The 14,114-nt window shown below is 42.0% G+C and overlaps 1 protein-coding gene across 3 annotated transcripts in view; it reads left to right on the forward strand.

The window, feature by feature from the left end:
* Positions 1 to 14,114, forward strand: part of POLQ (DNA polymerase theta) — a 54,482-nt gene that overhangs the window by 20,463 nt on the left and 19,905 nt on the right. For all 3 annotated transcript variants that reach the window (XM_062618584.1, XM_062618564.1, XM_062618574.1), the window contains 9 exons: positions 294 to 436; positions 2,114 to 2,318; positions 3,084 to 3,226; positions 5,178 to 5,371; positions 5,691 to 5,815; positions 7,585 to 7,828; positions 8,617 to 11,771; positions 12,687 to 12,830; positions 13,414 to 13,610. In XM_062618584.1, the coding sequence (XP_062474568.1) occupies positions 294 to 436; positions 2,114 to 2,318; positions 3,084 to 3,226; positions 5,178 to 5,371; positions 5,691 to 5,815; positions 7,585 to 7,828; positions 8,617 to 11,771; positions 12,687 to 12,830; positions 13,414 to 13,610 (4,550 nt within the window). The remainder of the gene's footprint in view (positions 1 to 293; positions 437 to 2,113; positions 2,319 to 3,083; positions 3,227 to 5,177; positions 5,372 to 5,690; positions 5,816 to 7,584; positions 7,829 to 8,616; positions 11,772 to 12,686; positions 12,831 to 13,413; positions 13,611 to 14,114) is intronic.

Below are 14,114 nucleotides of genomic sequence, written 5' to 3' on the forward strand. Positions count from 1 at the left end.
GGCTGTGGAATCTCCTTAGGTGATTTGGCAAGACCCTGACCAGCATAATGTAACTTTTAAGTTTGTTCTGCTTTTAGTTCTGAAAGTATTATGCTTCTGTGGAGTTCTGGCATAGCAAGGGATATACACTGTTCAAAGTTGCAAAGGAGTTTTCTCTTTTTTGGTGTTCAGCTTTTTAAATAATACCTATGGTTTTCCATTCCATTAACATGTCTGCGATGAAAAGCTATTACACTGCCAAGATGTGATAAGAAGGTCATTGTTTGTTTGCTTATTTTTGTTTTTCCCTGTAGGTGAGAGCATTTTAGTTTGCAAGCCCTCAGAAAGATCAAAAGGAACTGCTCTGCTTCAGGGATCTCTCAAGCCTGTTCGCAGTTGTTTGTTTAGAAGAGAAGGGGAAGGTGTTGCTTCTAGCATGAAAAGAGCAATACTTGAGGTATAGGACATGCGGAGAGGGGTTAGAACTGGGTGGGTTTTTTTGTGCGACCATGAAATGTTTTCTGTGCACTTTCTTTTTCTTCTGTTTCCTCCCTTGTCAACCCAAGCAGCTTCAGAAGAAAATTACTTGGGTATGCCCAGCTTGCTTAAATATTCAGCATTTTGTTTGATATGATTCAGTCTCTGCTTGCTGCGTATTACTTGAGCACAATCGAACAAGGGTTACTAAGCTTTGCTATTGCATTTACATATGCTCAGACTTCAGGCAGAAATAATCACACAATCAGGGAATGGTTTGGGTTGGAAGGAACCTTAAAGCTCATCCAGTTCAACCCCCTTCCATGGGCAGGGACACCTTCCACTTGAGCAGGTTGCTCCAAGCCCCATCCAACCTGGCCTTGAGCACTGCCAGGGATGGGGGAGCCCCTGTTTTTCTGGTCACCCTGTTCCACACATATTGTGAGTTTTATTAATCCTGATGGTGGAAGTTTCTTTTGTCTGCATGTAAACTGCACACAGTGGATGAAGCATCACTCTGCAGATGTGACCTGTCAGTGTTAACTGAGAGATGCTTGTAAACTACAGATCCTGGAGACTTTGTAGACTGAATCGGGCCATTATGATATTTGTAGAACTTTGGAAGGTTCCTTATTTCCTTCCTCAACTTATCTACCTCTTTTGCACAGAAATGATTGAAGTTTTGTAAGTAGATTTTTGGTGAACAGGCAGGTGTGGTACCTGATCTGCTCCCTCTAGCCTGCTCTCCTCTGTAGAGTTCCTACAGCAGTAAAAAGGGCCAGAAGGATCTTTTTTTCCACATATGTGAGCTTATCTCCTTTTCCAGAGCTGCTTTTGGTCTTGAACTGAGCTTAGGCTCTTTAAATACAGCTCATTTGCTGTACTACTTCTACTGCCTTGTGAAAGCTGCTGTGGCACTTACAACTTGGTTGTGATTGCATGGATTTTGAATTTTTAGCAGACCAATGGAATTTCTAAAGGCATTTTTCTACCTAAGAGCCATCTAAAAGATGGAGGTTCCTTTTTGGTAGTGTTGATTTATAACATGAAACAAATCCATTGAAACCATGAAAGAAAGTTCTTATTTAAACACCTTGCTATCTCTAGAAAGATACACACATGGCACTGACTTGGAAAGAAAAAACAGTTATGAACCAAAAAGATAACAAAATCCAGAGAAAAAAAATCACTTTCAATCAGGACAACAATAGTGGGGTATAGCCCGTTTGTTAAGAGCAAACTTCAGTATGCTGAAGAGCCTTAGGAGAACTCCTCCTTCCTGCTTTGCTTTCTGTCTTCAGAAGATTGCAGTTTGTGTTCTAACCTTTTAAAAGGATTTCACAATGTTGGCTAAGCAAAATGGCAAGGCAAAGTCTCAAAGCTAAATTGATACTATGTGTATGTCTGCTATCAAAATAAGATTTTATAATTCATTCTTTCCCATAGCTTAGTCCTTTTACTTCTACCTAAGGTGTTTTAACTTCTTGCCAAGAAAGAAAACCTTGCTTAAAAGTTGGCAGTTGCTTTGCCTCATGTTTCCCTCTCATACTGGTTCTTTAAAACTTAGATATCTGATGGATCAGTGTCTTTGATTCTCTGATCTATGATGCATCCCAGTGCTTCTCTGTCAATGTGAACAAGTAGTTGTCCTCAACAGATCATAGTGGGGGGAGTGGCCAACACTCCAGATGATGTGAAGACCTACGCTTCTTGCACTCTTCTTGCATCCAGCTTGAAAGAAGGCAAGTGGGAAAATGAGAAAGCACAAGACAAAGTGCAGACTGGACCTACTGAGGCTTGTGTGGCTTGGTTGCTGGAAAATGAATTCATTCAGGTTCTGGACTCTGGCAATGATGTGAAAGGTAATGTTGGTGTTCTCATGTGTTTCAAGAAGTTTTTAGCTTTCTGACGGGTGTCTTTATACCTGCTTTAACAGTTTGTGCACGCGCATGTTCTTGGAAGCCCCCTCTGCCTATTACCTCTGGGACTGATGCATCCTTGTCTACAAATGCCCAAAACATCCTTAAACAAGGCATACTTCTACTGCAGGATTTCTGCCCATTATCTGCAGACTGTGATTTTTGTCTTTCTCAAGAAGAACCAGTAAATTCTAAGAGAACACAAGTCTCTTCTAGAGCTGCTGCTTGGTGTACATGGTTGTACTTTTTCCTGCTTTTCTTAAAATGGCTAAGGATGAGACTCTTACAGTAACGTCAGGTAATCCCCATGAAAATCCCCATTCCAGGTAGGTTGTATCTCTTTGACAAGATGATAGGAGATATTTTGTGTTTCTAAGAAATACTCAAAAGTGATAACTCCTAGGCAGGATGGCAGATGGGATTCCAGTGTTTCAGTTCAAAGAGTTGTCACAGCTGTTAGTCTGACTAGTTAGAGGGATAGAAGCTTGTGATCAGCCCTCTGAAAAAGGCTGGGTTAGACTTAGGCAAGTCTAAACCCTTTATTGTTTCCGTTTTCCTTCAGAATGGAAAAATATGCTATTTCTTCTTGAGAAAGCAGTTGGGAAAAGTGAGTAGAATTGATATCTATAAAATACTTTGCAGCCTGAAAGTGAGATAGAAACTTGCACTTCAATGTTCTTCTGTGGTTTTGTTTTCTTTTTTACACAGCGAAGGTTTATCATCCAACGCATCTTGGCTCAGCTACTCTTTCCTCTTCTCTTTCACCAACTGAAGCCATGGAAATCTTTGCTGACCTGCAGCGAGCTATGAAAAGCTTTGTTCTGGAGAATGATCTACATATTGTCTACCTGGTAGGTTCCCCCTTCTGTGTTTTGTATTTTGTCCTGCCAAAACTCAAGGGCTCCGTGAATGTAGGGAGGTGTTTTGTGCCCTGCTTCGCTCATAGAATCATCTTTCATGAGGAAAAGTTTCTAAATCGAATGTCCTTCAGAACTAGTCTGCTCCCATAGTTTGTGTTGTGGAAGCAGGTGCTCTATTCCCATCTAAGCCCGTTGTGGCCACTCCTGACTTGGAAAGATTTTGGAACATTGTACATTTTGGGTGTGTAGAATAATGGTAATTTTTCTGAGACACTCAGAATCGGTTTGTTGCGTGTTTGGGATCAGCAGGCTGTATCACAGATTACTTCTGGAGGCTCAGAAAACCTTTGGGGTTCTATCATCTATTTTGCCTACAAAAAAGCCTCAGAGAACTACACTGCTGTATTCCTATGGGTGGGCCTTTCTTCAGTTCAGTAGCAGTGAAATTCATCTCTGATTTGGTTTACTTGCCTGGCGATGCTTCCAGGGATAAAGGGAGAAGCATGATAAATCTTTTGAGGGGAATGTGTCCCAGAGTTGGTCATGTGCTCAAACACTTAAGCTAAGCAACGCTATTTAAGACCTTTGGAGAGGAAGCCATGAACCTGTGAAGATTACTGAAGGAACAAGATGGAGTTTCAGTGAACATCTTAGTATTCATGGCTGCCAGAGGTCCATCATACAGACATCATCCACAACTTGATAGTTGTCTTTAGCCTCCTTAAGTATAAAGTGAATTCTCTTTATGAGGCTGATAAATCAACGACAGTGACGGCAATAGAGTTTTCTACCTTGTACTTTTTCACTACATGTCTAATGCAGCACGTCTAATGTTATTTTTAGTCAAATACACTGTTGAACAGAATGTTCTTGAGATTCTCCTCCATTAGCTAGCCTGAAACACTTTCTTGCAAATCTGTTCATTTCCAAGGGTGAAGGTTTGATTGGTTTTTATGGCTCTTCCTTATTTTTTAAAGAATTGTTCCTTATAGGCTAAAGGGAATTTAAGGGACATCGGCTAAAGGGACATCTGCTATAATGCTTCTTAATTCTTTAAGGCTTGAATCTTCTACTTGTTACAAATAGGAAACTTAATTCCAGCACCTTGTAGTTTAGGCAAGTGGATTAAAGCAAGTATTTGCTAGTCAAGAAGAACTTGCAGCAAAAAGAGCAGCAAACAACAAGAGACAATCCGCAACCTTAACAGCGTTTGTTCTTATCAGCAGATGAAGGGACATGGATGATTTACAACTATGTAGACATCTGGTACTCTGTGTTATGTTAAATATTCCCCAAGAACTATTAGTTGTTTCAGACTCATTAATCTTGCAGTATATCGATACAGATATGAAGACATTTTGTCTCCTCTTACTGACACTGACTCTGTGCTGACTGAGCTATAACAGAATTGCTTTTCTGTCTAAAAGTGTTTGAATGCTCTGGGTGGCTTTTTTCTTAGTGTTAATCAAAGCTGAGTTTTCTTGTACTCCAGGTGAATGAAAGCGTCAGCAAGTTCTGGTGAAGGCTATGATCCCTCTGGCTTTGTCAGATGCTGTGGCAGTGGTTAATGTGGTTGCTACTGGGTTTAATACCTAGCTGTCAGTTTTGTTACAAACAGCATAAGGCTTAGTTTTGTTAAAGGAAAATAAAGATGGAACTTAACCATCTTGTAGTGGCTTGGATGTAGGGAGCAATCTGACCAAGATTCCAGATTGTTTGATCATTAGAGTACCCATATGAGTCAGATCTCCTCAGTACAAATACGAAAAAACTAGGTTAGAAGAGCTTTTGCTTTCTTCAGGGTACACGGTTATGACTCAGTGCCTCTGAGTAGTGTGTAGGATGCTCCAACCACATTCCCTAGGCTGTATTTTTGTTTACCCAGAGCTCTGTTCTGTTTGTCTCTCTGAAATATGTTTTTGCATTGTCTTCCTTTCTTTAGGTCACCCCAGTGTATGAGGAGTGGACCGCAATTGATTGGTACCAGTTTTTCTGTTTATGGGAGAAGCTGCCTGCCTCAATGAAATGTGTGGCTGAGCTGGTGGGGATTGAAGAAGGTTTTCTGGCTCGCTCTGTAAAGGGCAAAATCATCGCTAGAACAGAGAAACAGCATAGACAAATGGCCATCCACAAAAGGTAACCACAGATCGGTGTGAATGTGTGAAGATTAGAGGCTATAACATGTGGAGTGAACAGGCTTTGTATCTGTTTCCAGGATCTGGCTCTCTTGCTGAGGGAGCTGATAGCTCAGAGAGACTGGATCTGGTCTGCTCTGGACTGAGAACACTGCTGGCATAAGATGTTTGTGCTGATATTCTTGGAAGCCACCTTCTTTGTTTCTTTTGTGTGCTATGCTATTAGTACCATTCTGCCCTATGCTGTCATGGTACATTTTGCCATGTACACTAATGTGCACTTGTTGATGATTTTATGTCCATGTGTACTACTACTGCAGGTTTTTCACCAGTCTTGCCCTTCTGGATTTAATCAGTGAGGTTCCTTTGAAGGATATGACAAAGAAATACGGCTGCAGTCGTGGTCAGCTTCAATCTTTGCAGCAATCTGCTGCCACCTATGCAGGTGAGTTGTCAGGGCAAAATACTCCAGCAGTCATAGGCTAGTCTGTTTTCTTTCCTTTCAGATAGGATTGTCATAGTGTGGTACTAACAACAAGCAGTCTTGTAAGACCACTTCCAGCTTGATAGCTTCATCTGCGGTTGCCCCTGCTTTGAGATGGAACCACAGAGCGTGCTGTGGGAAGGGGGCCAGCTGAGTGGAATCAAGCAGTGCTGTAGCATGCTGAGGTCTGTGGAAGCCATCTGTGTGCTGTGCAAGAATTTGGTTTGTTCAATACTAAGTGTGGAAAATAAGTACAAGTCCATCCTGAAGCTTTACTCTATCAGGAAAGAGTACCTTTCAATATGGGTAAAGTTTGGAGTCTCCAAGACTTAACATGCCTTTCTCCTGTTTGCAATGTTAATTGGCCAGAAAGTGTAAGTTTGTAGTTTTGAAAACAGTGTGAGTAGTTTCTGGGTCATTTATCACCATATAACAAGAAGACAGATAGCTGTCACCTTGAACTTCATTTCCTTAAGAGGGCTGAGTAGCAGTAAAAGTAACAGCCCACCATGTGGATGAGACATGCCTAAGTCCTCTATTACTCCATAAGTGGGTCTTCAATTTTTAAGACATTTTTAGCTTGATTTGCAAAACCTTGTATGTGGGTTGAGCATGAGTCAAAGCCCCAGAATGAAAAGGTCACACCAAGTGATGCAGAGTTGTTCAAATTAATTCTGGTAGTAGAAATAACTTTTTGTTGTAGCAGTTTCATAATTCTCTATTCCCAGTATTCATAATTTTCACAAAAGTAATTTTGGAAGTAAAATGAACTATTGACATGACATATAGTTAAGAGATGATAAAAGTTGTATTCTATAATCACTGTAAAAGTAGTCAGAAATGTGTGTCTTTCCCTTATTTTCATATTCTGAAGATGGAATGTGTGAGTAAGAAACTGTCTTTGCTCTGCTCTTTAACACCTTCCATCTGCTGGGACCTGCAGTCGTAACCTTTATCACAGGCTTTGCTACCGCCTGTGATGCTCTCAGTAACTGAAGGCCAAGATCTACAGGCCAAGTTCTGCTCTTATGGACATCAGTGCTGGCTTTCCTCAAAGATCTGTGGCTTCTCTTAGTGCCTCTCATCACTGCTTTTTCTGTCTTCTTCAGTGTGTGATTCCTCGGACTCCTGTTACAGGATATGTATGTGCTTCACACTTTCAAGATCAGCATCTTTGAAAAAGCAGTGTCATTCAGAATCTATGCCTCACTGATAAACTAGTTAATTCTTGATTAGAATCATAGAATAGTTGGGGTTGGAAAGGACCTTAAGATCATCTAGTTTCAACCCCCCTGCCATGGGCAGGGACACCTCCCACTAAACATGTCACCATGTCCAACCTGCTCTTGAACACTGCCAGGGATGGAGCATTCACAGCTTCCCTGGGGAACCCATTCCAGTGCCTCACCACCCTAACAGTAAAGAATTTCTTCCTTATATCCAATCTAAACTTCCCCTGTTTAAGTTTAAACCTGTTACCCCTTGTCCTGTCACTACAGTCCCTAATGAATAGCCCATCCCCAGCATCCCTATAGCCCCCCTTCAGATACTGGAAGGCTGCTATGAGATTGAGTTCTGCAAGACCAGCTCCTAGTCATAGTTAAAAATGAACATGAGTTAGTTTCTGTAAGTAATGGGAAGTGAATGTAGATCAGATGAGGGGGAAAAATGGATTCAGCTTGGTAGAGCTGGAGCTGGAGTTAAGGCATTGCTGTAATTCTGTGTTCCAGGAATGGTAACCGTTTTCTGTAATCGACTGGGCTGGCACAACATGGAGCTGTTGCTCTCTCAGTTCCAGAGCCGCCTCACTTTTGGGGTTCACAGGGAGCTTTGTGACCTGGTACGAGTGTCTCTGCTGAATGCACAGCGTGCGAGGATGCTTTACAACGCTGGTTTTGTCACTGTGGCTGATCTTGCTAAAGCCAGTCCTGATGAGGTGGCAACTGCTCTGAAGAATTCAGTACCATTTAAAAGGTGAGAAGTCACAAAGTACGCAAGTCAAGTAAAGGGGTTTGTCAGGTGAAAGATTACTGGATGAAACCTGTAATATAATGTGGCAACCTTTTGGTACTTGGTGTCAAGCATTAGTTAGAAATAACTTGTAGGTCTCTGTGACTGCTCACAGTCATTCCATGGTTATTTTGAAATTAATAGAAGCATCTTTTATTTGCAGCATAAGTTTGTGAGACCTAAATTTTCTTCTTATTCCTCTTTTCAATGCACTGTTCAGTCTTGGGTGAATTGTTAATGCTTTCTGAAGACTTTTTACTGCCTCTAAAAGGCGGCTCCACCGTATGATCAAAGGAGATGATGATTTATTACTGTATATCATTTGAGATTCTCTTGTGGTTTTCATGTTGGTGCAATGACAAGCTTCCTTGATCAAGTACTTGTTGGACTGTGCCATGACACTTGTCTGGTTCATGCTTCTGAAGTTTCCTTGCTTTGGAAAACAGTGCATGAAGGAGGATTGATTCAGACCGTGAATCTTCTCCTAGGAGGGAGGTGGGACTCATCTGGGGTACACACTTGGGCACGGAAACCTGGGAATGCTTCTGGGGTATACAGGCAGTAATATCTTTAACCAGTATCAATTCACATATAGAAAACTGAAGTGCATTATATTTTGGATATAGTGCTGCTCTGAAGCTAGGAAGCTGTGAAACTAAATGAAAGGGGACTGGGGAGAATAGTGCCATCTCCTTGTGTTGTTTTTTATTTTATGCATAAATGTTTACATCTGTCTGTTACCTTTCCCATAGTGTTCGTAGGGCTGTGGATGAAGATGAAGAATCAGCAGAGGAGCGTCGGACTGTGCGCAGCATCTGGATGGCTGGAATGAAAGGTTTAACTGAAAGAGAAGCAGCTTCCCTCATTGTGGAGGAAGCCAGGGGACTTCTCCAGCAGGATTTGGCACTGATGGGAGTGCAATGGAACCCGGAGTCTTTTCTTGAGACTGATACATCTTCTGTGATCAGCAGTGAGCCAGAACTGGAAGACAGACTACATAGATCGAGTGGAGAGCAGTCTTCTGAGTCTTCGAGGGTGTTAAACAAGAAAGGCTGCGGAGTTGAACATTGTAATGGCCTCAGTTCTCAAAATGGAAACTTATCCCTTAGTAAAAAAGGGCACAAAAGGCGACTAAGCAGTAGTACAGAAAACTCTAGATTTGAGAGTGAACTCCCAGGCAGGAGACAGGCTCGAGCAGAGGAAGGCAGTGATGATATTGTGTGCAGTGCTAGGAAACGGCCAAATAGGTGTGGAGATAATGAAAATGTAGGAAGAGTTTCTCCGGTCAAACCCAAGCTGGATTCTGGGAGAGCAATTCCAGAACTCCCTACTGAACAAGCAAAAACACCAGCATTGAGAACAAAGTCTTCAGTCTCCAGATTGCTAAAAAGCATGGACGTGCATTTAAACAGGGTTAGGAACAGAAATACTGCTTCAAAACTGCAGAGGTCACTTCTTGAAGATTCAAATACACTTAGCATAGACATACCAAAGCCACCTGCTTTCCACCCCACCATTAAAACAGATAATCATTTTTCAGACCAAAATAGTAAGAAGCTTATGGAAACAGGGTCTGGAGGTCATCAAGTCTCAAATTCTGTACAGACGGGGGAAATGAACCTTGAGAGGAAACATAAAATGAAAGAGTTATTTCCAGAGCCTACCACCACCAATGAAGGTGTGCCTAAGGGGAGAGTGTGTTTGCAGGCACCTGGTACATTGCAGGGTACTGCACACATTAATGTGGAGAAACATAATACTGCAGGAAGTCTGGTAATACCTGGCAGTGCAAGGACACAGAAAACCAATACTGATGATAAGCAGAATGAAATGAGTCAAATACAAGCAGATGCAAGATGTGCTGAGATGATGATGGGTAAGCAGCAGATGGCTTTAGACACAGTCCATGGTAATGTAACTGCTAGCTGCTCTGGAAGCAGCCATGTCCATTGTGGCAGCAGGATACAGAAGCCTCTGCATTTTTGTCCTGTTGAGGACAAATCCTGCCATATTCAGATTCAGAAAGGTGGCCAAAATGGGAATGAGAAACCCAATGGAGTATTGCCACAAGCTGGAGCATTGCAGAAAGCCAACAGTCATCCTAAAGACTCTCTAGTTAAATCCAGAGGTGTTTGCAATGCAGGTGAAGTTCGTAATGGTCCATTCTCTCATCTGTTTTCTGACTGTAGAGACTTTGAAGATAGCTTCCAGTTGGACACTCAAACTGAGATGCTAATAAAACAGGAGGGAGCAGCTGGAATCACAGGACAGCAGGGAATACAAGGTTCAGAGCTGGCCGCAGTGCCACAGCAGGAAATCCCCAAGAAACTGAGCACTTCACGGACTGATAATGCTCCTGATGAAAAGCTGGCTGCAACACTTAGGAAACTGGGCTTATCGAGTCTTATCACAACAAATAATATTACAAAAACCACATCTCAGCCCTGCAGTAATAAATCGTTGGAGTCTAGGGGCCTTACTTTACAGCCCATAGTGAAGGAAGCAGAATCTGCACGTTTCCATTTAGGAAGTGATTTCTCAGTGACCGACTCTCAGCTACACAGCTTTCTGCAAGATTTCCAGACCCAAAAGTCAGCGAAAGGAGAGAGTGTGTCTAAAGACCTTAATAAAGCAACCTCCCCTTTTGGTAGGGAGCACGCTGTACAAGTAGAATGCCACCCTGTCCCTGAAACAAGCCTGAATATGAGTGATAGCTTGCTGTTTGATGATAGCTTTGGTAATGTCAATGACCTTCCAGCTGCTCACATCACGGAAGCTGACAAAAAGGACCCTGTGGAGAAGCAAGAGGCTTTGCTTCCTCCAGATGGTCTTTTGCAGAACCTAAAGCCTCTTCAGAATAAATTTGATGTCAGTGGCAATCAGAAAGAGCATGAGGATCCTGTGCAGCCTACCAGTGTGTCTCCAGCATTCTCTGATATAATAGCTGAAGTTTTAGATCATGCAAACTCCCCATCTTTTCTGGGAGATCTTCCTTCTATGTTTCCCAGTCAGTCAGGATTAAGAAACCCAGTGATTTCTAACAGTAACCCTTGTCCAAAGGCTTTAGTAGGAGATCAAAGTGAGAAGCTCCAGAGAAGCCATCAAACTGTAGACAAGAAAACCCATCCAGCAGTGTGGACTGACCACTCATTTGAACTAAGCCCAGGATTGCAGGATGTATTAGACAAATGGCCTAGTGCCTCAGGCACTGAACTGCTTTCAGTAAGCTCCTGTTTGAAAGGAAAGTTAATTGCTCCTGTTGTTAATCAAGAGCAAGATCCAGGTTTAGAATCTGGCTGTTGTCAGCCAGAGCCTGTGCCCACTTGCCAGCGCTTGGAAAGCTCTGTCAAAGTTAAAGAAAATGAAAGAGAAAACTTGGGTCTTCAGAAAACAGACTGCATAACACTTCCATTGAGAGGAAACAACAGAACATCCTGTCCTCCACCAGGCAGTAACAATGGGTTTATTCCTCCAGCACCCTGCAAAGAACTTTTTTGGATGAGTTCTTTTTCTCTCCCTGTGACATCTGCAAGGAAGAGACGAGTCACCTGCATGGATGAAGGGCAGCTGATTCAGCCGCTGCAGAATAGCAAGGACAATGCAGAGCAGCAGGTTAAAACACTCCAGGTCAATCTTGGAAGCGTAGACTCAATTGAGACTGATGAGATAAAAGATGATTCCACTATAGACCAAGGCTTTTCACTGCAGCTCTCTCAGGATGTTTTTCCACTTGTTCCCCTAAGTGCTGAAAGTTTCACTATCATTGATGTAGCAAGCGACAAAGAACTTTTCCAGACTTTTATTGCAGAATGGAAGGAGAAGAGCAGATTCTCCATCTCAGTGGCATGTGAAAGGACAAAATGTCTTTTGTCCCCCAAATCAACGATTGGTGGTAAATTCAGGCAAGGTCAGTTCCGTGTTCAGGGTATTATTCTGTGAACAGCAGGGTGGCATCTGCAGCTGAAAGCAGGAGTGGAGAAGGAAGGGGACTGCAAAAAAAAGGATCACAATTACTGATATTAATTGGATATTGCCAGCTGAGTCTTAGCAGAGGAAGGAGAATTAGGGTCAAGCATTTCATTAGTAGGTCTTTGGTTAATAGTAATGAAGTGTTAGCAGCTTGTTTGTATGTGAGAGCATCTAAACATTAACGTTTCATTGTGTCTGGCTTGTGCAGTCCCTTTATCCATGTCAGAAACGATCTTAGGATCTTTTAAAATGAATAATATATCCAGCAGTAAACTGTACAGATTGCTCAGAGTCTCCACGGAGTTACTTGTGGGATTGCCTCTTAACCGAGGTTCAATGTGCATGTGTGAAATTCACATCAGTCTCTGGGTTCTTACAGTATTGTTTCAGTTTTTCCACAGGAGTATTCATATGCTGCAGTTTGCTGCTGCTGCTGCTTTATAGAAACACTCTTCCTTTAAAATGACGAGATTAAGCAGAGTTAGATTCTTCTCTGTCATATTGCCATAACAACAACAACAGTGTTCCTTACCTGACAGAACAATGAGAAATGTCCTTCAGAGTAGAAGGAGGGAATATATTTCTGTTTCAGCTCTTGAAGAGATTGCCAGGAAAGGCTGGAGTTTTGCAGGAATGCTCTCTGAGTGGTTGTTTCTGTTAAGAGAAAGTTTTGCTATTCTAAATTGGTTTGGTTCTGTGATGTTTTTTCCCCCAAAAGAAACACGGATTTTTCTCCCTATACATGAAAATGAAAATAAGAAATTTAGCCTTAACTGTGTGTTATTCCGGATCCAATCTCTTCTGTATTTATGGATGCCATTTAATAATTGTAACTTTAAAATGATTTCTTTAGCAAGTTCTCCTCAGCGGATGCAAGTTAAAGATGATGGATTTCCTGTCCAAGGCTCTGAAGACATCCTGGTAGTTGGACTGGCAGTATGTTGGGGTGGAAAAGATGCCTACTATATCTCTTTGCAGCAGGTAGAAGACCAGACTGGTAAGTGGGTGGTCAGGCTACACTGTGTTACCTGACACTGCAGTTCAGGAAAGTACCTTCAGTAGCTAGGTTCTTGGAATTGTTTTGAGTGTCCCAAGTGCAGCTCAGTTGTGTGATGAAGTAATTTAGCCAGATTATTCAGCAATCTTAAGCTTTGAACGCCCTTCAACATGCTGTTGTGGAAGCATCCATGCTGCCATGTAAGGCCAGGTAACTGGCTCAAGCACTGGACTGCTGAGCATGCATATGGCTAAAATGTTACTCCCCTTTTTAGCTTACATGCTTTTCTCTTTCAGCCTCTTCCATTTTTTTTCTCTCCAGAAGAAATGCGACACTAGGATGCTGGTTTATAACCCAGTCTGTGCTATGCGGCCTCATGTTTGGTAGTACAGACACAGCATATTATTTTCAGAGCCTTGTCTGGTTTGATAAAATATGTAATATCCATATAGATTTATTGTTATGTGTTCACAGTCCAACTGTAGGTTTTGTGCTTTAGGTGATTGCATTCAAGATTTTTCTCTTGCCTTTCTTATCATGCAGTGGGTAAAAAAAGGACTTTTGTTTGTATTTCCTGCCTTAGAAATCAGCATGAGTTTGGCACCACCACCTCTGGACAAAAACCTGTCTGTAACAGAGAGACTGTATCAACTGCAGCTGTACCTGCAGAAGAAGCCCCAGCAGGAGCGCTCACTTGTGATGTATAACTTTATTCAACACTACAAGACTCTGCTGATGGCTTGTGGCATCTCCTTGGAAGGAAGCTTTGAGGATCCAAAGGTTTGCAGGATTAAGAAATTTAGCTTGGGTAAAACTACTAGTTTAAATACACAAGAGGAAAGATAGGAATACCTTCTGGTATTGTTCCTTCTGTCATTGTGATTTGAATATTCACACCTCTCAAGAGGTTTAGTGACATTTTCTTCCAGTGGGAAATCTATAACAGTATTTAGAGAAGACTTCTGCTATTTGTATTCATGGTGCCAGCAGGAGAAACAGGGCAGGTTCAGTGATAGGTTAACACATTCATCTTTTACACCTGATTGCTTGTGCGGGGAGGATGAAGTTAACTCTTTCCCATGTACCAGTGGACAGGGCTAACCTCTTCTTTTGCTGCAATAAGAAGCCTGGGACTGAAATGGCAGAAGAGCTTCTGGTCAGGTTATTGATTATAACAGCAGAAGACTTTGTAAGCAAAGATTTGCCCACTATGAGTATGGACCACCTTGCTACCACTATTTTCTCAAAACAAAGTATACATGTAATTTCAAAAGGTTTGGTTAC

Source organism: Pezoporus occidentalis, unplaced genomic scaffold (genome assembly GCF_034315485.1).
Source record: "Pezoporus occidentalis ecotype Australia unplaced genomic scaffold, CSIRO_AGI_Poc_V1 ctg104, whole genome shotgun sequence".
NCBI classification, from domain to species: Eukaryota; Metazoa; Chordata; class Aves; order Psittaciformes; family Psittacidae; genus Pezoporus; species Pezoporus occidentalis.